General features: G+C 38.6%; 1 protein-coding gene across 1 annotated transcript in view; it reads right to left on the reverse strand.

Moving 5' to 3' along the window:
* Positions 1-27,711, reverse strand: part of LOC104250408 (guanine nucleotide-binding protein subunit alpha-14) — an 86,103-nt gene that overhangs the window by 19,957 nt on the left and 38,435 nt on the right. Inside the window, exon 2 of the mRNA XM_059834443.1 lies at positions 26,775-26,959. Within this exon, the coding sequence (XP_059690426.1) occupies positions 26,775-26,959 (185 nt within the window). The remainder of the gene's footprint in view (positions 1-26,774; positions 26,960-27,711) is intronic.

The raw sequence follows: 27,711 nt of genomic DNA on the forward strand, positions 1-27,711 counted from the left end.
TCTGTTAATACAGTTTCTCTCCTCAAGCTCTGAAGATTTTGCATTCTCATCTTCTGTTTGATTTACTAAATTGTCAGTTTGAGTAATGAATAGACCCAACGAACTTTATTTAAGAAATTAATTCCACATTTTCATGAAAGCCACTTCCTGTTCATTACTCTCCACTGAGCTTTTTAAAATCAATAGACATGAAAGCCCAGTCTTTTCTTTCCCCTCATCTGCTCAAATGTAGGGAAGCAGAGCACTCTGTATTTTGGTTTTGACTTTTGAAAGGCAAAAGGAGAGAAATGAGATTCATCGTCACTTCCTTGTTAAGTAGCGAGACCTTCTAACTGAAGAGCTTTAGGCTATGGCACAACTCCCAACTGCATAACTGATTCCTCTCTCAGCTGTCTTTAACAGCAGTGGCACTGGATAATGGAGTCTTGCTCTCACATTTAAATTCCTATTACAACCCTTTTTCTTTTTTTATTAAAAAATAATCCAAGTGTGTAGACTCTAGCAAACAGAAACCCACTTTCTTCACTAATACTTTGTTTGTTTTATATCTCTTGAGGAAAATACCAGCTATTACGAAACACTGTCAATTCAGCCTCAAAGTTGATCTATTGCTTGAAAAATCTGGGCTGTTAAAAACGATATGACAAGATGCATCTTAAAGTGCCTGCTCAGTTTGTTAATGATTTACTTTGACAAAAGATGTTGGAAAACCCATTTTCCTCTATCCTGAAGATGGCTGTTACTTTAAAAGAGATAAAAAAATGAATGGAATAACCAAAGAACTGACATTTTAGATCGTATGTACTGCTATTGTACACTGTTGGTGTACGTATGCTGCTGGTGTATGTACTGCAGTTGGTAATTTATTCCAAATGCTCTATATACATTGGGACAGGAGATGGAGAGTGAATAAGTGTGTATTTCTCACCCAAATCAGCCTTATCACAGGTCTTGCAAATCCTAGGTATGGGCTCTAATTTTGTTATGACTTAGCTTTGTGGGAGGAACAGAAGGTTTGTGTTCTGGTGTTGCAAATCTTCCCAGCAAACTGTTTAGAAAACATTTCACTAAGAACATACCTCACGAGTTTTCGTAACTCCTATGGTCCCCTCCGAGTCTTACAGTTCACATAGTAAACTTCATACCTTTAGTTTTACAGATTAACATGAATTAAATATGCTTGTAATAGAGATAGAAGTCATTATTTACAAATTATTGCTTAAGAAACTGTATTTATAAATACAGGACAGTATGAACCTCTTTTTCTTTCTAAATAACCTGTTACATGTCAGTAAAAGAAGTGCCATGGAATTTGAAGTCAAGAAATGTTTTTACATTTATGAGAACAAGAGAAGAATACCATATTTTCACCATGTCAATCAGTATTTTCAGTGTCTATAATTTTATTTTTTAATCTAAGAATACTTGGTACTTAAAAGATTTGATGTCTACAGTCCAGAACCTCTTCTCATCCTGTTTGCCTCTACTGCCTTAGATATAAAAATGTGTTAAAAGTGAAAATGCCTTACGAACTTTAAAATAATTCTGCTGGACAAATAGCTGGGTTTCATGGCTCCTCATTTATTACTTACTGGTAACTCAATTTTGCTTTAAGAATGAGAAGACATCATCATAATATTTTCCAACTGGGAGCTGTGGTAGTGGTAAAATATAAAAATCCACAGCCCTCTAATAAATAAAGCTGTACACAACCTGCCTCAGAAGAGATCTCACACTGTTTCATCCAACAATAATCTTTGACTGAATCTCCCCTTTCCATGATGTGAAACCACCTCCTTCCTCTCCACCTGATAGTCAGGTGATGGGACAGTTGAGAGATGGACACTTTCCATACCTTTCACTGAAGTCACAGAACTTCTAGTGGAACAGTACTTACAAATACCCCTCTTTAACAGCATATATTTAGTGGAGCCTAGGAATCTACATCTGCCTTTTCCAGCTGACAGTCTAAAAAGGACAGAAATAGTTTGTCACAGTTATTTAAGCAGAAACAAAAGAGGAAAAAGAAACATTCCTTCCACCTCCTAATTAGGAGGTTAGAGCACTCACTTGAAGAATGGAAACCTAAAGTTTAATCTCTGCTCTGATGTGTACTATGCTCTTCTGAATGTTGCTGTTTTACATTAGTCTATGCAAAGCGTCACATCAACACCAAGAGAGGCTCAGTTGTTTAGGATACCTTGCTCACTATGACGAGTTTAAGTTGTCCCTGTAACAAAGGCAGATAAACATCAAAACAGATTGAGTGCTGAAATGCTTGATACAGCAATGCCTAAGTCTGCATTAATTTCAGCCCAAATGACAATTCTTTACATTAAAGAAAAGGACATGCTCCCTTCATGCACAAAAGGCCCACTGCATATAATAGAATTGGAAGAATTCATCTTTTGATGGCTTTTCTTGACCGGCACCTGCTTCCATGACAGTTTTCAGCACGCATTTTTTCCTGTTGTATGCTAGAGCCCCCTAAAGCACAGAGAAGGTGACTTTTGTAAAAGGAGTCCTAACACACAAACGTTACCAGTCCTCTTTAAGAAAGTCATCAAGTACATTAGGAAGCATGACACAACTAATACAATACACTTGGATACACTTTCAGCAAAGCCCTTAAATAAATACTGTTAGAGATAGTAAGTTATCACAGACAAAGAATAGGAGAGTAATCTTGTGGACTAAGAAGCAGCTAAAAGACAAAAAACCAACAGGGGGCTTAGACAGATGACCCACCCTCACAGAGGAGAGGGTTCAGCAGCAGATTTGATCAGGTATCTGCTACTCCATTCCACAAATAATCCACAAAAGATTACACCTTTACTGAGGTTACAGAGCCCGAAGATAACTCAAAATTAGTTAAGACAGGCAAAGCTAAAGCTGATGCTGAGTAAATGCAGAATTTCACAGTGCTGAGTGACTGCAAAAATAAATTGACAGATCAAACAAAACAAACAAACAAACAAACAAAAAAAAAAGAGAATCATTCATTAATGGAACTACAAATGTCTTGATTCTGGACTCTTTTTCATACCGCATCCAGGCACTGGAAAGAATCATTGTAAGGGATCAGTATAATCACACCCTATTTCTTACATTCCCTGTAATCACACCCTATTCCCTAAAAGCTCACTAGTGGGTCCTAAGGCTCACTAGTAGGACTGGCTGGACTTTTGGTTTTATTTGGCAGAACAGGATTTATGATCTTTAGTGGAATTCAGCTGGCTCTGTTTGATTGACCACTTAGTTTCTGTGGAAAACAAATTTCAAATTATTTCCTCCAAAGTTACAAATAGAAACTATTAGCTTATCCTCAGCGTTCTTTGGATTTTTCTTATCTCTGAAACAAAATTGTTTTGAAACATCCGTATAAGCAAAGACTTTTATTTTCTAATGTCCAATCACTTACTCATGACTGTTCAAAGCAGACTTTCATTACACAAGCATGCCTTCTCCAATGAAAACTATATTGTAGGGTTTTGATCTGCTTTCCCAGACCACCCAGAAGTTTATTCACAAGGAAGAAAGCCAGAAACCTTTCAGGAGAAATCCTTCCAAATTAATAAGTGTAAACAAATTCTAGATGCATATAATTCCAAAAGAAATTACTTTTAAAGTGTAAATCTCTTGCAAATTCTAAGTCACCCTTCACTTATCTGTATTCCAGTTGACAAGTATAATAGAATAGTGGTGTCACACCACCACAAATTATTGTAGGATTTTCCTCAGTTAAGAATTTTAGCTTGCAAAATTATGCTGTAAAACTAAGCCTCTCAAAAAAAGCTTGTACTTTAAATACAAACATGCTTGGGCATCCTAAACATTATTTTTTTAAAATTCTCTTCTTCACAGAATCACAGAATCACTAAGGTTGGAAAAGACCTGTAAGATCATCAAGTCCAACCTAGAAAAAAAACAAAAACAAAAAAAACCCCACAACACACCAAAAACCAACCCACGCAACACCACACAGCACCATGCCCATCAAGCCACATCCCACAATGCCATATCCACACGCTCCTTGAATACCTCCAGGGAGGGTGACTCTACCACCTCCCTGGGCAGCCTATTCCAATGTTTCACTACTCTCTCAGTAAAGAACTTTTTCCTAATATCTAGCCTGAACCTCCCCTGGCGCAACTTGAGGCCATTTCCTCTTGTCCTGTCACTCATCACTTGGGAGAAGAGACCAACACCCACCTCTCTGCAACCCCCTTTCAGGTAATTGTAGAGAGCGATGAGGTCTCCCCTCAGCCTCCTCTTCTCCAGGCTAAACAACCCCAGTTCCCTCAGCCGCTCCTCATAAGACTTGTGCTCCAGACCCCTCACCAGCTTCGTCGCCCTTCTCTGGACACGCTCCAACACCTCAATGTCCTTCTTGTAGTGAGGGGCCCAAAACTGAACACAGTATTCGAGGTGCGGCCTCACCAGCGCCGAGTACAGAGGCACGATCACCTCCCTGCTCCTGCTGGCCACACTATTTCTGATACAGGCCAGGATGCCGTTGGCCTTCTTGGCCACCTGGGCACACTGCTGGCTCATATTCAGCCGGCTGTCAATCAACAGCCCCAGGGCCTTTTCTGCGGGGCAGCTTTCCAGCCACTCATCCCCAAGCCTGTAGCGTTGCCTGGGGTTGTTGTGGCCAAAGTGTAGAACCCGGCACTTGGCCTTATTGAACTTCATCCGGTTGGCCTCAGCCCATCGATCCAGCCTGTCCAGATCCCTCTGCAGAGCCTTCCGACCCTCAAGCAGATCAACACTCCCTCCCAACCTGGTGTCGTCTGCAACCTTGCTGAGGGTGCACTCTATCCCCTCATCCAGATCATCAATAAAGACATTAAACAAGACCGGCCCCAAAACTGAGCCCTGGGGGACTCCGCTTGTGACCGGCCGCCAGCTGGATTTCACCCCATTCACCACAATTCTCTGGGCTCGGCCATCCAGCCAGTTTTTTACCCAGTGAAGAGTGCACCTGTCTAAACCACGGGTCGCCAGCTTCTCCAGGAGAATACTGTGGGGAACAGTGTCAAAGGCTTTGCTGAAGTCCAGGTAGACAACATCAACAGCCTTTCCCTCATCCACCAGGTGGGTCACCTGGTCATAGAAAGAGATCAGGTTGGTCAAGCAGGACCTGCCTTTCATGAACCCGTGCTGGCTGGGCCTGATCCCTTGGTTATCCTGCACGTGTCCCGTGAGCGCTCTCAAGATGAGCCTCTCCATAACCTTCCCCGGCACCAAGGTCAGGCTGACAGGCCTGTAGTTCCCGGGATCCTCCTTCCGACCCTTCTTGTAGATGGGCGTCACGTTGGCAAGCCTCCAGTCGTCCGGGACCTCCCCGGTTGACCAGGACTGTTGATAAATGATGGAGAGCGGCTTGGCAAGCTCACATCTGAATAATGAACTTTTCAGGTAGGAAAATGTAGCAAAAATGGGAATATATCCTGCTTGGATTTCTCAGCTCAAAAATTGTCTCAGTTAGTTTGGATTTACATTTTCTTCTTCTGAATTTGTAACTGGAGAGTGAAGTCCAAATAAGTCTAACTCCAAGCGATGTATGAAGCACAGCTGTAATCTAAAAGCCTATGTATTTGATCAACATCATGAAGGGAACAAAGCACAGCTAAGTTAGGAAGAAAAGAGTAAACCAGGCAAGTTAAAAAAATACCCTTCTAATCAAAGAGACTGCACAGGAACATCACGTCCATGCTAGGACCTATTTAACAAGAGGTCGTAATCTTACTTTCACATTTTCCCTTTCTTTTATTCTTGATTATGTTTTTATACGGCTAACATTCATTACGAATATTAGGAAAGCAAATGACAACACTTCTGATATATTTTGTGCAAGCTGAAGACAAAACACCTACACCTGCAGGAGTCAAATGTTCTCTATCACTATGTGTCCCAGTGCATCAAGGAGCCTGAAAGAGAAGCCAGTGCATACATCTATAGAATAAGGCAGGCTGGAAGGGATTGCTCACCAGCTCTGACCCCTGCTCAAAACAGGACTAACTTAAAATTAGATGAGAATCCTCGGTGCCTTCTCCAGGCAAGTTTTGAGGTTTTCCTCTAGGATGGGAAATTCAACAGTTTCTCTGAGTACAGCATTCCTGTACTTACCCGCTCTCGCTGTGAAGATTTGTCCCATATTTCCTATAAGTATCTACCTCACTACAGCTTGTAACTTCTGCCTCTTGTCTGTTCACCGTTCACCTCTCTAAAGAGCCTGCCTCCATCTTCTCTACAACCACCTGTATCCTTGTTGGGAGCTGAAGACTTGCAAGTAGATCCTCCTTTAGTTTCCAATTAACTCTGCTCCCTCAGTCTTCCCTCCTATGTCACCCGCTCCAGGTCCCTGACCACTTTGGTTGCCCTTCACTGGACTTTTTCCAGTTTCTCAATCTCTAGCTTGTACTGGGGAATCTAAAACTGGATGCAGTATTCAAGGTTCAAAGTGCACGTCTGCTTTGCAGAGAGAAATATGCTGTTTCCACTGCTGACAAGCCCAAACTTTCACAAACCAGAAGCTGTACCTAAAGCTGTGGCTGCATTTTAAGTATCAGTTTTAAAAGCGGGTCTTTATCTTTTCAGACATGTTCTCAAGTTTTTTACCCAGCATGACAGCTACACAACAAAACCAAAGATCTCATAATAATTTGACTTCCAAATGGTAAAACTTGAAGAAAACCACAAAATATCACTAAAACCTATTAAGTTATTCATACTTTGAATATGCCTTCCCACCATAAGTAGTGTCACTGAAGACAATTAATATATGGGAGTAGGACTATCAATATAGATGTGTTTGTTCATTGCAGCTACTACTCTCTTCCTACTATTAATACTGGGAGTAAAGTATTTCTTTAATCCCTTCATCTAGTATCATTGTGATTTTGAGAGGCACGGAAGGACGAGTGACTTCTACTAACAGAGAATGTCCCAACAGCAGTCCAAGGAATTCAAAACAGCCTCTGTGAAGACATCTCCACAACTCACGCAAATGACAGAGGCAAGAAACCCAGCAACCAGTAAATAAGGAGCAATCCCACCCCTAAGAAACATCTTCAGAATTATTGAGAGATTTGAAAAGAATTTATATCTGAAGCATAAGGCACATGTATACAGGATCTTCTGCTTGTTACTTTCTTCTACTAATTTCCTCCTATTATTTAAAACAGGCATATTGCAGGAGATATTAAAAGCACAAATGATAACTGTCTTTAACACTCACTAAAGCTTGACAGGATTTCCAACCCTGACATCTATGTTTGTTTCGATTTAACATCTTCCTCATGTGCTCTTTGTTGGGTTTTTGTGGGTTTTTTTTTTGGGGGGGGGGGAGAGGTTAGAGTGGTATAGCTAAGGGTGAATGAACGGAATAATACAGTTGTTAGATGAACTGCTTCAAACAGCAAAACTGAATTGTACAAAAGTCAGCAATTTTTGAATCAGTTTTTTGTACAGCGTCTCAAAACCAGGTTTTCCAATATCTGTAAAATACTTCAATCTCAACAAATGCCAACCTTAGGCATAAAGCTTGTAAAGAAATCTATTTCAGTGTTAGTAGGGTCAGGTATATATTAAAAAACTATGAAATATTTCTGGCATTATATTCTTAATTTAAGTCATCGTAAACATGTCATTTTCTTCCTCATTTCATCACAGGAATACTCTATGATGGAAGGTGGCAAAAGAAAAAAAGTAATTAATGGTCTACAAATAGTAGAATATAATTATACACAGACACAAAAAGCATACCAAGACTAACAAAATGTAGCTTGGTCTGTTTATTGTTATTATTTTAGAATTGACTTTCTATTTCTACATATATGCAATCAATTCTAGATATTTTGTTGATAATCACCTCAAAAATTACATAAAACATAATCAAGTTCTTTTTTCTTTGCATGTCATCTGTTTCTATAGAAAGCCCCTCCTTGTTTCTAAACACTTGTGAATATAGAATAACCTTCAGCGTAGACTTACTATTGTATACAGCTTAACTCATGAAAATGTTTCTGATATCAAACTGAGAGATACTGTAAAACATCGTTCCATATAGAAGTAATGAATCAGTTTGTTTCCTAAACTAGTAGATCTCTACATAAGGAGCAACAGATGTAAAAGATAAGGAAGGTTTATTATTTTGCTTATTTTTAATAAACAATGCTGTAAACACTAGCAATATCACAAAGCTGCACTTTCCAGTATGGATTCCAAAGGTGTGGAACTATAGAGTCAAAAGCCTCATAAATGCAGTGTTGTAAGCTTTTCTGCATTAGGAAAGACTAAAACCAAATGTACCAAATTACAAGCATAAATTACAAATCTACAAACTTACCATGTCATCAGAAGTCCTTTTTCCTTAAATCATTAAAGAAGCAGTTGCAACAGCTACCACAGACATCACAAAAAAATCAGACCTGTTTCCCCAGCATAGTATTTCTTGCCCTTTAAGAATAACAAATGCACTACCTAGGTACGATTGCATAGGAAATAATAGACCTGTCATTCCTGAAATAAGAGAAGCTGCTGTTACTCAACTTGCAGCTCTCTTCTCTGAACTAAATTCTGGGCGTCTGAATTTCTTCAGCTTAGGAACAGACTTCTGACGTGAATGTCAACATTAAAAAGCCACATTAGAACCTGCCTGTTCTCTCTGACATTTCAACAAGTGTGCTGCATTAATGATCCTGTCATTCTTTTCCAGTGAATTACACTTTGTCTTCCCTGGACTGAGGACGGAAACTGTCTGAAAGTATTAGCTCTGCTATGCTTTAGTCAGTGTTCACATTCATATTTCTGCCAGGCTATTCTGGAGCTGAGCACCCCATGTGGAAAGCATTACCACAAAGTGGACTCAAGGTTTTGTGCCTGGCTGCCCTAGAGACATAGTTTGTTTACCAGCAGAAGCCAAGGTAACTACTAGCAAGGTTGTCCAGAGCAGCTATATCCTGAAGACATCTCACCAAACACCTGATTTACTATCTTGCTGTGATGTGAGCAATATCTGACCAAGGTACTCTGCTCCTCAACCTTCTCATTCTTCTTCCCTCAATAAGCTGTGCCACACAAAGAAAATTTTGTCCCTTAACAGACTGCAGTGACATAACTCAAACTGACTAAAGACACATGAAAAATAATGAAAAAGATAAAAGTAAGGTATCTCACATTAAATAAATGAAAGGCTAACCAGTGTTTTGCCCGTGCCTAGCTCATGAATTGTCATTTCTATTCCTTGTAACATCAGCTTGCTCCTAAGGCAGATGACTGTTACTAGTACAAAGCATCAGGCGCCTTGTTGCCAAGCAGCCATCTTATAAAATTCAGAAGAGTTTCAATTTTCCTGTTGTAACACTTAGAAAATAGCAAGTGCAGACATGTGTTCACTGTTGCTTTTGGCACAAAATTTCACATTTCTGTCCCAAGGGTATGGAGACAAGCCCAAAACCACAGCAGATAGAAGAACAGATGAACTATCCCACCAAGTCTCATCACTGGATTTCACTTGAGTAAAGCATAAATAGACCTGTACCCTCACAATTTAGGTTCTCTTTTAATCAACTAGAAATATGCATTATATATTGGCAACAATCATCTGACATTTCTGAATGTTGTTGCCCAATGATATCCTTCACATTTTTTCCAAATAGTAATTTCTTTTGTTTGCCTTATGTTTTGGCTTTATCAAATATTTGTTTCTAATTCGCCAAGCAGCAGACATTTTCATTTGCTTCTGATTCAACAGAATCTTTTCTGAGTGGAAATAGCATGTTCGCAGCACTCATTTAACAAAGAAGATTACTTTGATGGCTTCAGCATCTCTGCACACAGAAAAGAAGACTGCTTGGTGAAGAGTTTGCCAAAGATCTGAAGGGTTTAACAGAGATTCCAGAAGGCCAGGGCACACAGCTTACTATTGTATGCCAGCACATCTGATGTTACAGTTTGCCTCGTCAAGACAAGAAACTAGCACTATCCTGGAGTTATCTTTATCTTCTGTGCCTATCTATCTTCTGATACCTACCTAATCTGTTCAGGTTTATCAGTGACTCAGTTCTATACTCCATCTTGCTCTCTCCTGTGCCCAAACACCACCCTGTTCCAATCCCTTCATATTTTTCTCCCATGAAGTCCCCTGCAAGTTTTGAAAGAGCTCTCTCTAAGCCTCCAGAAATCAGCTTCATTCTTTTCTTTCAAATTTCTTCAGAAAACCTTTCTTTACCATGACATATGTCTAAGAAAACTTCACAAAGCTAGGATGTCAGTATGGATTTAGGGCCACTGTTTCTCATGCTGATCACAGCTGTCCATTGGCTGCATTACATCTTTTATCTTGCCAATTTTAAACTTCCTGGGCATTATCCACACTTCTAAATTAGCTTTTTTATAAGGCTCAGTATAATAGGATGCTGGTTCATGAACAACAATGCTGAATGCTAGCACCATTCACTATTCATGTTATTGTAAACAACCAACATCATCAACAGTTGAACTTACTCTGCACCAGCCAATTCATAATAAGAAACTTAATGGCAGGAGACAGTATTACTAGACAACATAAATGAATCAATACTATATAATGATGCTACCATAAAACCATTAAAATTAGGGTATTCAGTGAGAATAATGTGAGAGTTGGAATGCAAAACAATCTCTGTGTGATACTTAAAGCTGCATGCAAGTACTAGCTAAATCCCAGAACGCTGGTAAAGTATTTGTGCTAAAATTGAAGATGCAGCTTTGACATGTCTTAGTCAATTAATGTAAGTAAGAAATAAATATCTATTCTTGAGCAATACTGCATATCAACTAAGAGCACTCCTGTGAGATCCTAATTATTCTGCCAAGAAATAAGTGTTCTCAACAACCTCGGGAGTCAAAAATAGAGGTATGTTATTTTAAATTTACCCAGACTATCCAGCATCTAGCCTTACGGTCATTGGGAACCAATGGTGCTCAGTATCAAACTTGAATTTATTCTCTGACGAATTTTTGTTTCTCTCTCTGAAGCTGCTGTAAGTACTCCTGAATGTGTCCTTACAGTAATGTTCAGTCAATATAATTCTGTAACAGAGACTCCACAGATGTTCTTTTTTGTGAGACTGCAGCATGAGACTAAACACACTCAACAAGCTATTCTTACCTCCACTGCAATGACAAAAGCATCCTTTGCTTCACTGCTTACCAACTAGTTTCTTCTGATGTTCTAAAATACATTATGTAAGCAAATATCCAAACCAAAGAACAGCAACTGGGGATGATAAGGAGATTCTCTTCTAAAACACACTCTTCATCCAAAGTAAAACACTATTGTCTATACATGTTTCAGGCATTCAATGAAAGCTCTGTGACAACTACATGGTAAAACTAATTTTCCTGAGAAACCAAATACTGGCCAGAACTTTCAGCAATCTCTGTTCTTTATGAAGAGTCTCATGAGATCTTAACATGTAAAAAAACCAAACTGCTCAGCTTAAGCATATTAACTAAGTTATCAACCTAAACTTGCTTTAGCACAGCAGAACTACTCCAAATTGTCTGTAGAGAATACAAGCTAAACAAAGTTCTGAGAGCTTTAATGAAATGTTTGCCTATTATGGGTTTGGATGAATTTTCTTCTGTATTTTCTTAGATAATAGAGGTGAATACCAAGGCCTGTAATTACAGTGTTAAAAAATAACTCCACAACCAGTAATGGAAACTGAAGTCATGTATAGCTTAATGTGACAAGAATTTTTAAGTAAAAATACATGTTTGTTTAATGAAGCGTTTCATTTTGCTGCAGTTCATATGAGGATGAAATTAAGTTTGTATGGATACTTCCATTGCAGATGTACTAGAGAAGTTTCATACATTCTTTCAACTGAAATAGACAAAATTTCATACTATATATACGTTTGATGGAAAAAAATCAACTCTACAATTTAGTACACATCGTAAATTACAGTCTTCTGAAACTACATTTTACTTAAAACCTCTAGTTAAAACCAGTTTTTAATTTTTATGCACAAAGAATGACCACATTTAAACAGACGATATATTTGTCAACATGTCTACTTTTTTGCTGCTTTTCACAGATCCATTCTGTTTGGACAACTAATCAAGTTTACACATGATACAAAACCCAAGAAAGTGATAAAACAAATAGATAGTATTTCAATGACAGCAATTTAGACTGTTTGTCTATGGGATGCAAGCAAACAGTCTATGCTTCAATATAAACAAATGAAAATTCAACAATCTGGGAGATGGGGGGAAGAGACAGAACTCTATTCTAGGGAGAAACAATTCAAACAGACTTGGAAATCAGATTATGCAGGCAGCTGAGCATGAGTTTTCAATGCCACACTGATGTTACAAAGGCTAATGTGATTCTTGGTAGACACAACAATACCAGTAGCAGAGAGCTTTGTCTCCATTTTTGACATGGGTGCCACTGCTATAGGAATTCCAAATACATTTTGGAGTTCTAAAGCAACGGACAATGCTGGATCAGACCAAATGGTCTTCGATCCTAGTCTTCAGCTGTAGCCAAATGGGACATCTAGGGAAGACTACAAGCACACAAGGTATTTCCCTTTCATGTGTATCTTCCAGCATCCAATCACTTCCAGTTCAGTGAGGCTGTGATCTGTATGGGGTTTCTACGTATTTACTAACCCTCAGGACAGTTCCTTTCCATGAATTTGACCACCACTGCTTGAGCTCTTGAACCTACATAAGTAGGTTCTCATGCTGCCTGCAATCCTACAGCAAGGAATTCCAAAGTTTGACTGATTTTCTGTGAAGAAACACCTTGTTTTGCTTTTAGTCTTCATTTGATGTTCTACAGTTCTTGATGTTGAAAAAATGAAGTCTAGCTCAACCTCTTCTAACTCTCTCTATGCTACTCCAGGTTTCGTAGACCGCTATAACCACCCCTCACCTGTCTCTTTTCCAGTCCTTAGTGACTTGTCTTCATGGTAACTATTTTATAACTTTGTTCATCCTTTTCCAGGCCTACTATATGGTTTTAGCAATAGGGAACCAGAACTGCACACAATAATCTGGGCTTAGATACAGTGGCACAGACATCTCCATTTCTTTCTTAACTTTCTTTTTTGACTGCTACTGAGTGCTGAACTAACATTTTCATGGAATGATCTATTAAGACCCCAAAATATCACTCTTGAGCAGCAACAGATTTTGACATTTTGTGTGAAATTTGGATTTCTTTTCCCTATATGCACCACTTAACCTGTCTTTACACCAAATTTCATCTGCCATTTTATTTATTATTTATCTCATACAATTTTTGATTGTTGACCCTCATCTTTACTACCCAAACACCCAGGAGAGTGCTCATAGAAAAGCTCTGACAATGGTGAAAAGCATTCTTTTACCATTCAAGACAACTTACACCTACGCAGGGGAGACTGCTGCCTAGGACACTAGGCTGACAGAAGCAGCAGAAATCACTGGCCTGCACTTCACTGTGGCTGTATTTATTTTAATGTAGAACTCCCAACCAAAGCAGAGCCAAGTTTCCCAACTGCCCCTCCAAGCCAGGCATCATGTCACATTGAGACTGGGGGAAAAGCTAGCTTAGCCACCTTGATTTTTAGCCTACACCATGAAGAAGCTTGGAACTGATCCTGACTGAAAGGACTGGAGCCATGCCTAGTATGTGTCTTCATGAGAAGGCTGGAATTATTAAGGGATCAAAGAGAATAAGCAAGTAATTCAATCACTCAAATTGTAGAACAGAAAGTAACAGATGACTTTTCGAGATAACCAGCAAATATGTAACAATATCCACATGCGAAAAGTGGAAGCTTAGCATGGAACAGAACAAGGTGCCTTTTCCATCTACTCCTTTATATACTTTATATACTTTACCAATAATGGAAGTGAATTTACTATTACAGTGATTCTTACTTTATTTTGAATTGGAGCATAACTTTTAGAAAAATAGCCAAGCTGGAATGCAAGAAAGTCCTACGGTCTGTGATGTACAGGAAATCAGACCAGATAATCGCAGTACCATCTCTCTAGTCCATTATGTTATTCTATAATGCATCTTTGTGCCAAGCACTTTTGGGGCATATTTGCATGGCATAACAGAAAAACAGCAGTCAGCTTTTGAGACACTTTTAAGAAATGTTATTTCTTGGAATTCAGCACAACGTGTATTATGTTCCATATATTTAATTTAATTTGTTCCTAGCAGGAACACAGAGCAGAAGCCAGCAGAGCAGGGTAATTACAAGTACGTATCTAGCATCAACAGGAAAAGGAGACACTCAGGAATTTAACAAAGGACAACTAGGAATAAAATATTAACTTATACAATACTAAGCTTTATTTAGTTTCAGAACTCCTACTCCTCTTTCTAGTTCATTCTTTGTTCCCTGTTCTCTTTGGCTTTCCTACACCTCTATCTTAAGCTTCCCCAAATGCTTTTTGATCCCTTATCCCAACCACTTCCTTCTGTACAAGAATACTTTAACATTCCCTGTGGTAACAGAGGTTATCCTTGAAAAATCCCTTAGTTTTTCTACTTTTCTTGACTTGGGGGAAAAGAGGAAATAACACAGTCTTGTCAGTCTAGTCTTTCTACTAATAATTATATTTTTCTAATACTAAAACAGAAATAGGTTTTTACCTTTCACAACCTTCTTTTTGTGACACCCACAGTGTCTATAGCCCTGTATAATTACCTTCTCCTTGCTTCTGCTCATCAGACAACAATTGTCCCTTTAAATAGAAGCAAAAGGAACAAATCAAAAATCAAGGAGAAAACCCTAGTATTTTGGTAAATCTCTTGACTAGTCTCTTTAAGACTAACAAACTCAATGCTAGATATTCCTGGCTTTGCCACACGCTTAATTAACACAGGACACACAATTTTGTGGCTCACAGCTACGGAGGTCAGGTCTGCAAATACCAAAAGGACCCCTCGGATATCTGCTGACAAAACTCAATAAAGCTGCAGATGTCCCCTGAACCTCTTTTTCACTACCTACCCTCCAGACTACCTCCTCCCACACTGCTCTGAGGCCCATGCCCTCTCCCCTGCCTGTTCATCACCAACCCTGTAGAGGTCACAGAATCACAGAATGGTTGAAGTTGGAAGAGACCTCTGGAGATCATCCGGAGTTAAGAAACCTTCCTCTTTTTCTGACTAATGTCTCTTATTCCATTGGCCATCAGCTGCCATCCCATCCAACTTTTTTCCCAGAGACCGACTTTAGCTCATGGTAGTGCACATAGTTCAAACACATAACTGAAGTGCTGAAATACCTCAGACACTGTGTGCAAATCCAAGTATTTATATGAAATTCTGCCAGGGTAGCTGCCATCTGGCAGTCCTGGCAGAAGGCTTGCAAGATGGTCAGAGTGTTTTCACTGCAACAATGTGGACAAATAAGTACTGTTGAGTGCTTAACAGTTACTATCAGTACTGTTCCGTTAATAATGCCATTAATGCCATTAATGGCTTATGTTACTGGAGCTCCTCTCTCAGGAGAGTTTTGGCTATGCATGCAGTCTTTAGGCATCCTTTTGAAAGTGTTGGCCATTAGTCATTATTTTATACAATCAATTTGTTACACTGTATTCAACCAAACAATCCATACTATTACTTACACTGTCTTTTCAGTTTCCTTGAGCACTTAAACTTAGATTTCCGTTTTAAAAGAGTACTTGCCAATTCCCAAGAATTTTCACAAGATGTTTCAGCCAACATTTTCAGAAACTATGGCAAATTACAAAAATTCTTCAAAGTATTAGAAATTTCAGACTTGTCTAGAAAACTAAGATTAATTTTTGTTACTGACTAAGAGAGAAGAGGAAAAAAGAAGAAATACCAGCAGCACAAATACATATGAAAACACAGCAGGAACAAGAAAGAAATATACGAGCCATAAAGCATGCAACTACTCTATGTTTTTTATTGTATTGCCTACCATGCAGTCTCAACTTCAAACAAAGACTCCCAGGTAAATTAATACTGACCTCCTTTAGAATAGTGCACATGCCCATTTAGATGAACATACATTCTAAGACGGAGCACAAAATCTAGAGAGGGATTCAAAGGGATAGAGCTGTAGATTTAAGAAGTCAAATAACCAAGTGGAAAAAGAACAATTCTAATTACCAAATAAGAATGAATTTTCTTCAGAATTTCTAGTACAAAACTTTTGTTTTACCAAACCTGTTCAAAGGCATATATTAGAGAGAAAAAATCTGACCTGAAGTCAGTTCCTTAAAGCCCATAAATAGTTACCTGTTATTAGAACTTTTTACATCCTCGTCCTTTTCCTCTTCAATGTGAATTGCCTATAGGCAATTTATTCTGTTGCTGCTTTGAACTTTATTATACACTCTAGCCTAAATGCACATTAGCCAACTTTTCAACTCAGTTTTTAAGTAGCAATGTATAAATACCTCAAAAACATGAGATATACTCTTTAATATCACAATTATTTAGTTAGCAAAGATGTGTATAAAATATACTACTTTTTTCTTCTAAGGAATAGGATTTTTCACTGTACAGCAAAAATTGAAAAAAATTAATTCAGGATTTCTCCTCTGTATCTTGCATGCAAATATGATGTATTCTACACTACTGCAGATTTTCAATAAAGGCGATAAGAATCAAGTGACAGAAAGAAAGCCCTTTAGTTTAAAAGGTACAAATGTTTGTTCCAGGCTTTCCTTTCCTGTGACAAGCTGCTGGTCTGTGCAGCCACAGCTTTTTTTCCCCACTGTTATCACACACTCTCCTCTTCTCAGGAAAGCTAAACTCACAGTGAGTGCTACCATCACAATTTGATGAAGCAGAATGAACAAAGTTTGCACACAAAAATCTATCTGGCCTTAATTTACTGTATTCTTGTTGCTCTATGGATGAGTAAATAAATATTAGTTTAAGTGTCAAAGCCATTGAAATCCCTATCTTACACAAGCAAACAGGACCTTTGTCCTGTCCTTTGACAGCTACTGAGCACAACACCTATGCAGAGCTGTCCAGCCCTTGCAAATAGGTAACACTGTCAACCCCACTAGACCAAGGGTGCCTCCTTGCTGCATTGGCACTGTGGCCTCCAGACAGCAGCAGGCATTTCTCCATGCCTCTAAATTAATCTCCCAGTCAAACATGGAGATGTGGAAATGGCTTGCAAGAAAAAACAACTGACGGCTTGCAAAGAGACATCCAGTAACAGAGTAGCATATTCTGCCCCCCAAAATGCTCTTATTATTCCAAGAAAGAGGGTTAGATACACAGGCTTGCTGACCAGCATCAATGTAATGGTCCTTAGAACCACTTCATACAGTGTAAGAATACAGAAGTTAAATTAATGAAAAGAACAATATGCATCACGTTTCAATACGCCTAAGGAAAAAAAACGAATAAAAAATGGCACCATGGTGTTTGCTAGGAAATAGACTAACACTAAAACCACTTCTTCATTGTGGCAAATTCATTCCAAAGTATAATTTTGTTGGCAGATCATAAATCCACAGAACGTGTCACAGGCTTTAACACTAAGGAAAGAGCAGGCCTAGAGGAGTTTTCTAGCTGCTTTTCTTTCTGAAGTGGCTTTTTCATTTTTAACATGACAGCAGATGCTGATTTAAGTGATTTTGGCTGAGTTGCTACTAATTGGTCTTTTCATCTGCCATTAATTTATTTGTCTTCTTGTTCATTAAGAGATTTAATTGCAGCAACATAGAAATTTGCCAATTTTCCTTTAGAAAAATACCCATTAAACTTTCCATTAAAAGAAATCTTCAGATTTTCCATTGCAAGGAGTTAGTCCCATATTACAGTAAATATTTCTAAAAAATAGTATGTCTTTCTTCTAAGAAATAGGCATTTTCAACTGTATGCACTCACTCATTTCTATCTTAAGAAAAAGCAAAGTATGCAAGGAAGACCGCACAAGAAAACTTCATGAACTGGGAAAAGTTGTCAGCAAAAACAGTCACACAGCCTTTCACATACAGAACATGTCTTTTATAGAGCCAGTTGTGTGCAGATATCAAAAGCCTCCAGCTGTGACACACATTTTCAAGCATCTTCCTCTCAGGACTGATTCAACCGCTGGCTCCTCAGGCCAAATCTGAAAATGCAGACTTTTGTGTTGTTTTAAACATTATTTTCTTAGAGCTTTTGACAAATCAATCAATAAAAAATTACAATTTATTGTTGCTTTCTGATTGAGAGTCATTTTTTCCTCATTCTGCTGACCTGAGAGATGAACTCTGGCTAATTTTGTTGTGACAACTACAGATGTGAACTTGCGCGACTGAACTCGGGCGATGGAGCCAGAGGCATATGCCTCCATCCTGACTCTGATGCAGAAGCAGCAAGTTCTGACAGAGAAGCCGGCTGAGAAAATATATTCAGCCACAGAAGCCTTTGTATAGTGACCTTGTTTCAGGCTCTATAGCAAAGTTTTGCCACTTTTTATCTCTCTAAGCCACAGCACAGAGACAAACTGGTCTCTGCTCCATCTTCTGCACCATGAACAGACTTGTTTACCAAGCTTCCCTTGGTTTCAGTTGCCAATAAATAATACTTTCACAGCCACAAAGGCAGCAATGTTATTATTCAGTTGTTAAGAAGGAAGGAGTATGGGAAACAGAAAGGATATTTGGTCTGCAGAACATTAAGGTCTGCTCTGAAGAGCCAAAAAATCTTAACCACTCATACATACCCTTCTAGTATTTGCCCTTACATGCAATCCTTTACTTCAAAGTACAAAACTAAGTCTGGAGTCTTCACTTACAAGCTCTACATCATTAATTACTTTTTCCCATCACCATTGTCCTTCCTTTTCATTATCAGATCACTTCTTATCTGTATGTATTGTTTACACCAGTAAGATTTATAACATTGTAAAGTAAGAGGAGAACTAGATGCAATGAATTCACTGCTGGCTGAAGGGCTTCTACCCAATCATTCGTAACACATTAAAATCAAGCCTGGTTACTTATGTGTTGTGTGCTTGTGTACTTTTGTGTGTTATGTTAAATGCTGCATAGAAATAGTACCTATAAAGTTAGAACATTTTAGATGAAAGGCCATGTCAAGAGCAATAGCTTCAATGAATTCCAGAAGATATAGATACAACATTTTCTGGATAACAAAGTATCAACTCTGAGAAAAATCTGATTTTGGTAGATCTACTGGTGTACCTCCGGCCAAACTTTTGTATTTATGAAAATATAGGCCCTGTTACGCGTCAGAAAACTTTTAACTTTTCTCACCAGGTGTGGTGGGTTGACCCTGGCTGGACACCAGGTGCCCACCAAAGCTGGTCTAACACTCCCCTCCTCAGCTGGACAAGGGAGAGAAAATGTAACGAAAGGCTCATGGGTCGAGATAAGGACAGGGAGAGGTCATTCACTGATTACTGCCATGGGCAAAATAGACTCAACTTGGGGAAATTAGAGTAATTTATTACCAATCAAATCAGAGTAGGGTAATGAGAAATAAAACCAAATCTTACAAACACCCTCCTCCCACCCCTCCCTTCTTCCCAGGCTCAACTTCACTCCCAAATTCTCCACCTCCTCCCCCTGGCAAGTGGCACAGGGGGACAGGGAATGGGGGTTGTGGTCAGTTCATCACACATTGACTCTGCTGCTCCTTCCTCCTCAGGGAGAGGTCTCCTCACACTCTTCCCCTGCTTCAGTGTGGGGTCCCTCCCACAGGAAACAGTTCTCCGTGAGCTTCTCCAACATGAGTCTTTCCCACAGGCTACAGCTCTTCACAAACTGCTCCAGCATAGGTCCTTTCCACTGGGTACAGTCCTTCAGGAATGAACTGCTCCAGCGTGGGTCCCCCACAGGGTCACAAGTTTGGCCAGCAAACCTGCTCCAGCGTGGGCTCCTCTCTCCACAGGTCCTGCCAGGAACCTGCTCCAGCATGGGCTTCCCACGGGGTCACAGCCTCCTTCGCGCACCCACCTGCTCCAGCGTGGGGTCCTCCATGGGCTGCAGGTGGATATCTGCTCCACCGTGGACCTCCATGGGCTGCAGGGGCACAGCCTGCCTCACCATGGTCTTCTCCATGGGCTGCAGGGGAATCTCTGCTCTGGCGCCTGGAGCACCTCCTCCCCCTCCTTCTTCCCTGACCTTGGTGTCTGCAGAGTTGTTTCTCTCGCGTATTCTCACCCCTCTCTTCAGACGCAGTTGTGCAGGGTTTTTTTCCCCCTTCTTAAATACGTTATCCCAGAGGCACTACCACTGATGGGCTTGGCCTTGGCCAGCGGCAGGTCCATCCTGGAGCCGGCTGGCACTGGCTCTGTCAGACATGGGGGAAGCTTCTAGCTGCTTCTCACAGAAGCCACCCCTGTAGCCCCCCAGCTACCAAAACCTTACCACACAAACACAATACACCACGAATGCAGTATCCACCAGTATTTACCTTTCTTAAAAACAACAGAATTTAAAGTACAGGTGCACTTGCTGGTATTTTAAGAAAAAATATGGTCCTTCTAAAGAAGGAATTACACACCTACCTGAAAGATCAGGAGACCTAAGAAATTAAAAATTACCACCATGACAAATGCAACTCAGTTTAGAGACTCAGATAAGTCAGTTCAGCCCAAACTTCCTTAAAAATCCAATACATACACACAGCCTTTCTCCCATCCTTCACTTCTCTGCCAGAAACCTTAAATGTATATGCTTTTTAAGACATACTTTTTTCTCCTTTCTGCCCTTCTGCTTGTGATAGTGCTCCAGTTACAGCTTTTTACATGTTTTTTTCCTAAAACATCCAAAAGGCAGTTGTGATTAGTTGAAAGAATTGGAAAGGTTAGCTCTGTTTCTGGTAAGCTAAACCGTCTCCCCTAGTGCAAAAGACCTAAAGCAAAATGAAAATACATAAAACTTAAACGTAAGATTTTACTGACAGAAAGGAAAAAAACCCAAAAGAACCCCAAAACACAAAACAAAGTGAAAAAAACCCCACCTTGAACTAAATAACAAGAAGGTGACATAAAACTTGGAACGAATTCATTAATAAATTAGAAGGAAAACTCTGTTAGATTTCTGGTAGCTCTGAGACTTTAAAAGGTAAAGAAATACCTGAAAATTTCTAACCAACAGCGAATTATTTTGAAGAACAAATGAATACAGCAATTTCACTAGAAAACAGGGAATTGGGTTGTTGCAGCTTACACGCTAAGAAAGAAAGCAAAAGCATGTCAATATTGCTTTTGCATCCAAGTCTGTCTAGAAACTATCTGGGAAGGAAGTCTGCCAGCAGCCCATGATTCTGAATTTACCGAGGAAGAAGAGGAAGGAACAAAAAACAACTCTAAACCTAGCCAGTCATATTTATTTAAATTCAATGGGGCAATGCAAACAATGACGCAAACAACCGCTCTAGTATCGGCAGAGATAAGTAAATGAAATAGATTCCAGTATTCACCCTCATCAACAAGATGGCATGGTAGAGAAACTCAGAAGTTTTTAAAGTAAAAGGAAGCCATGGTCCATATATTTACAGGGTGGCACAGCACTCCCATACATCTCTTAATAATAATTAGTAACTAGCATTATTGTTTATAAGCACACATTTTTACTATGACATACCAGAATAAGAACTCCACCATTCAAGGCAGTGGTACTACTGGAAACAGTCCCATTAGGGGGCCTGGCAATTTTTAAAGGCATTCTGATGAATGTGACTGTTAAAAAACAAAACAAAACCAACACAAAACAAGCGAATAAAAATTCCCCACACAACCTCAGTAAGTCCCACATATTCTAATGTCAACAAACACGCACACAGTCCAACTGAGCACATGCACATCCCATGTGTGGCAGGGAAGGTTGTCATCTAAGAAGTGCAAAATTTCCTTCCTGACTTCCACGTGGAGAGCAGTTAATTCAGTATTAACATGTTTTACATTTGCTCATGTAAGCAACAAGCAACTTTAAACCCCCAAAGTGGATACTTAATCCCCTTGCTGTAGAATGAGGTCATGTTCTCACTGAAAAAATAACTTACAAAACAAAAAGTAGCAAGAAAAACCTATTCCCTTCCAGGGAGGAAGCAGAAGATCTGATGTAATGTGCTCAAGCGTCTAAGCGTATGATGCTACATGCTCATGCACAGGCAGCTAAATCACATCTTGTGACTGAGTGAACACCAGTTCCACCTGCAGGTACTTTGAAAGGAGCCTCTCCTCTGTTGATTCTTTGCTTTTACTTCAATTGGGTTACTTGGAGAAGCTTCCTCCTTTCTCTATTTTTAACTGTCCAGCAACACTAAACTCTCTGAAGCTAAGAATTTTAGCTTTTTAACTTCGACCTGTTTGTAGAATTCAGCTGAAATCAGACAGAAGGTCCAAAGACAGATACAATTAGTCTGGTCACATAAGTCTCATCTCCTTGGAAAATCAAACTGAAACCTCTGTTTAGGAGTACCTAGACCCAGGCTTTGTGAATTGGCCCATAATTAAACGTGTTTGTTATGAAGAAGGATGCAATATGTTTTGGAAAGTTTTGAATTAGTGTCTCTATAAAATAAATTGCAAAAAATACATCTAGACTGTCTATAAATTCTAGCCTTTTATCACCTGCATTAATGCTAGCACAATGAAAATCAGTTACAACTCAGTTACAAAGTACTGCACCTTAAAAGTTAAATTTGATTGTAATAAAAAAGTACTTTTAAAAACATAAAGTAGTATTAATACCATCAAATTACTCTTAAAATAAAGCATCTGCTATGAGCAATGATTTCTCTGCTAAGGTTTAAAAAAAACAAAGAGAAGAAAGAATTGTGTTATGTCATTGTACACATCTTCAAATACAACAAGCAATGAAATCCACCAGTAATTAGTCTTCAGTGTGTTTTCCATTTGTCCCAGCTACATGGCTTCCTTCAGTAATTCCCAAATCTCATCTTACTGTACTTGTCTTTTTGCATTCCCCTTTTCTGACATAAGTTAATTACCTGTCCCATAAAAATCATTTGGCGTTGCAGTACGTCTTTTGTTCAGAAAAATATTAGTTTTGCTGACACACACTCATGCCAGGGCAACTTTGTAAGACAGAAGGACACTAGATTACTACTTATTGAAAGCAAGAAATGTTTTGGAGATGCAATGTGACGACCTCTTTCTGAAATGCATTTTTACACAGTATTCTGCTTTTCTCCTTAGGAAAAAAGTAATTGTTCATATGCTACAAAGATCTTTTGTTAATTGCAAACATATGCACTGTCATCTTACCAGGGTATTTCAAAAAACTAACCAACCGACAACAACAGGACTGAATTCCTATTCTATGAGCCTCATCCTGAACAGCTATATAAAAAGGTCCTCCCAGTGGGTTAAGTGCATACCCCTTTTTTTTTTTTGTTTTAAATGCAAGTAAGTTGAAATTTCTAATGTTGCCTTAAGTGGAGAAGGAAAAGAGAGTGATTTTCCTGCGATACAGGATACATATTAGTTCAGAAGATGAGGGAAAAGTTTCAGTGAACCAGAATTTTAAAATCTGTGTTGCATCTCCAGTTCAGATAGGCTTAAACAACTTGTTTCTTTTGCATATTTGTAATACAGCAAAAGCTAGCATAATCCAGCAAAATGTGACTGACTGGCACAGTCAAGCAACCAAGAAATATTTTAAAATCTGCCTTTAAGTTTGACATATACTCACGAATGGAATGCTGTGTTTTCCCTTCCTCCAACATCACCTGATTTCTTCCTCCTCCTTTTTGAAGTTTTCTTTTCCTACCCTTTGACTTTAAGTTTATTTAAAAAAAATAGCATGGCAAGAAGAGCTTTCACTACTTCTCAGCTATCGGCCGATTTTCTATTTTTCTGTGCCTCACATGTACATTCCTTCTTTCATTTACTTATCTTAATATTCACATTAACTCAATCACAATTTCTCAAAGAAGCCAAGAGACACGCTGCCATTAACTTTGACCCTGCTTTTTGGCAGTCTCTATTATCATATGGAAAGAAGTGTTTGTAAAAGCAGTTGATTCAAGCCCTCACACAAAAATAATATCCTGAGAGACTGTAAATCACTTTGTACTGTAACTGGCTACTTAACCAACACTCAATTTACCAATTTCCACTCTACGACACTGAAAAAAGTGACATATAGATAATAAATACTACTTCCTCCACCCCACCCCCCAATTAGTTCATCCCTAGCAGCAAATTTTATAGAGTGGTTATAACAGGAAAAAAAGGAGGAAAAAAATAAAATCAAACAATCCATTCCAAAACTGTGGGGTTTTGATGGTACTATAATATTTCCTTGAATTATGAGGTTCCTAAACATCTGCAGGATTTATGCTTAAAATACACCCAAAACATGCTATGATACCTTCCAACTTCAAACTGAAGATGACAAAGTATCCCAAAGAACACTGCCTGAAATTAGGATAAAAATTGCCCGCTTAGTTAAAGTTAAAGGTCAAGCATGACTATATAGATAAGTACTTCATCCAAGCAACTTCAAACCAATACAAAACAAAACCCCCTTCCCATCTCAATGCAGCACCTATAGAAAGTCAGACCATTTACTTAAATACTTGCAGCTGACAACAGCAATAAGAAAATTCTTTAAATACCTTCTATAAAACTTGCTTTTATTTGCAAACATTAAGAGGATTAAGAGGCCTTTTTGGACATTCTGTCCATATGAGTTACTGATTTTCACACACATCACACTTACAGGGAAGAGACAGTCAGCACAGAACAATCTGTGCTCCACTATAAAAAACATTAAATAAGGATACTCAGCAGCCAGAGAATTCCAGGGCCCACAGAGGAGAAAACCTACCTGGTCAAAGCACAAACTGGATACAAGAGAAACAAACAAACAAACAAAAAGTAACAAAAGGGCCAGAGGGAAACAAATTTTTCAGGGAAAAGAAGGCATGCCGTGGAGAATATGGACATGCGGAGGAGTATGCTGGACAATTTCTGTGCAGTCACCGGACACACCTTTGCTACACAATTACGACAGCAGAATCACAAGTCCTCTGTTTATCACTGCTGTTTTTCATTACAGGCTTAAGATCCTTTAAGGGAAGGCGATTACAAGATTTATAGTACTTTGCATTATATTCATCACCTAAATGAAAGGTTAAAATGCAGTTGTCTCCTGCAGTGATTGAGGCAACACATGATCATTTTCATGTTGTCTCTCAAGAGTTTCTCGGTGTGTATGCAAAAATGACTTTGCTTTCTAAATGCCACTGAAGCTGAGCTTGCCAAACTGTGTTCTTATTGCTTAGCACTTGGTTACCTTTAACAAAGAAGCACAAGACCAAATTCTGCCTCTCGCCAACAAATATAAAATAGCATTATAATCTTCTGAATCTGAAGACACTGGCAGCACAGCTATCATCAAGAACACAATTTAGCCAGAATAGTGTGTTATGGGAATGTATCCAGCTCAACTCTCAAGAGCCCACAATGAGGAAAATTTTGCTGTTTATTAAGTCTTTGTATTTTGTTCTTAATGGGAAGAAAAGAAGAAAAACAAACCCAAAACTCAGTAAGAGGCAGTGCAAATTTATTTCTTCAAATAGATTCTGATTATCATAATTTTTCATCAAAATCTACACATCTGAATCAGGATGAAGTACATTCACAATCATACTGGTTGTTTCTGTAACTGCTGCCTTTTTAAATATCTAAAGGTGTTTTACAAACAACTTATTAACCCTCAGAATATTTTTCTTATGTAGGAAAGAATTACCCTAATACCTCAGTTCTCTGAAGTCCAAAATTTGTTTCTGCTGACACCATCTGTTCTTTTGTGATAAAAAATAAAAGAACTTTAATTTCCCAATCCTTTAAACATTTTCTATCCCTCTTCTCTATAACCCTAAGGAGAATAAATAACACAAACCAACTTAAATAATAAAAAATCTGATCATAATTTTGTTTTGTTCCTATACAATCATATTTTTTGAATGAGAAGTAGGCTTCAGTACTTCAGTTAAAAAAACCCATAAATTCTAAAAATTATTTCTGCCTTGATACTTCCTACACAGTCTTCCCTATCTTAACACTAAAATTTAGCCAACTGGAAATCTCTCTTAGTTTAAACAAGTATCACTCAATAATTTCCTTGAATATTCTTCATGATGGTTGAGCAACTGATGCAACGGATGGATGCAAAGGATGCAACTGATTTAACTGAAGCAGACTTTTTTGTTGTAGTTCTATAATCCTAAGCACTGAAACCAAAAACGTAATTGTATAACATACGCTGAAACCAAAAAACGGTTGGAGAAGGCAGTCTACATTTTCAAGTTATTTAAGTACACAGAGGTTGCTACCAAATCCATAAAAGGGCTCTAGGTGGTATGTTTCAAAGCATACCAGCATCAAGCAGATCCTGTTTTCCTACAATAGACCCAAAATTCCTCGTTCTGGAGCTCTATTGACAAAACAGGCTCTGTCTGCATATTCCCGTCATGCACAGTCCAACTCCACAACTTAGATTCCAAAAAAACATGTGGCTTTTTTTATACTTATTACCAGCTTGCAACTTTGCAAATTCTGCCTTCCTAGCCAGCTCCATCGCATCCCCGCTCATCCTGACCCTCCTTCCACTGGGAACTCCCTGTTGTTCTGTAGAATCAGATGGTGGGGCACCAAACTCCCCACAAGACATATGGCTTTTTAAGATTCTGCCTGTAGAAGGTTATGACTCAAATAATTTGTGTACAAACTGAAATGTCATGGGCTGAAACTAGAATTTTCTTTGTATGGGCTTACCTCATTCTCTTTGGATGTGTACTGTATCTTGAGAGTATCCATGGCTCTGATCATCACTTGCATGGCAGTAAATATGTTTTGGTAAACCAGTTTTGTGAAGCCTTTTCTGTCTTCTTCTGTGTAACCTGATCCATGAATAATCCTCATTTGTTTAATGAATGTACTCTTGCCACTTTCTCCTGTGCCTGGGGGAGGGGGAAAGAGGAGAGAGAGAAAAAGTATTGTATTTGCAAATCCTGGCAGTTGAGACTATTTGTAAATACACATACAAGGATGCACACCTTATCTGAGCATGCCTAAGAGTCACCATTAACTGTAGTATCATTTCTGAATTTTCCGTTCTCCATAATCTATATTGTTTTAGTCAAAATATTTGCATTTCTAGGTTTGGGAGAGGTTTTTTTGTAAAAGATATACATACATTTCTAATCATAATACATCCTACAATGTTTAATCTAAGCATTCTGTAGGTAGAATTCAGATTACAAAACAAGTAAGGTATGTGGGTATAAAAGAAAGAAATTTTGTTTGTATAAGGATCAAATTCCTCAACATTGAGAACTTTGTACAAAGTTTATGTACCACTTATGCCTTAACAATACAGCCTGCACTAACCCTGAACTTGCGGAAGAATTTTATCATTAGGCCACATTACTTAGTTTCACGTTTCTACTGATTCTTATATAAATACTGATTGAAAACATGCTAACCGAAATTACAAAAACTGCATTCATTACTGTCAGCTACTCTGGGAATTAATGATTTTATTTAAAAAAACCCTAACAAACAGATATTATAAAGTCATATATGAACTTACATCATTCCTGTAATATTTTGCATGTACATACTGCTTTAAGCCCATTTACAGGACATAACATTGTATCTCCTAACACTTTTCAGGATGTAAGCCTTGTTCCTCTGTTCTTTCCTATTCGCC

Source organism: Gavia stellata, chromosome Z, assembly GCF_030936135.1.
Source record: "Gavia stellata isolate bGavSte3 chromosome Z, bGavSte3.hap2, whole genome shotgun sequence".
NCBI lineage: Eukaryota > Metazoa > Chordata > Aves > Gaviiformes > Gaviidae > Gavia > Gavia stellata.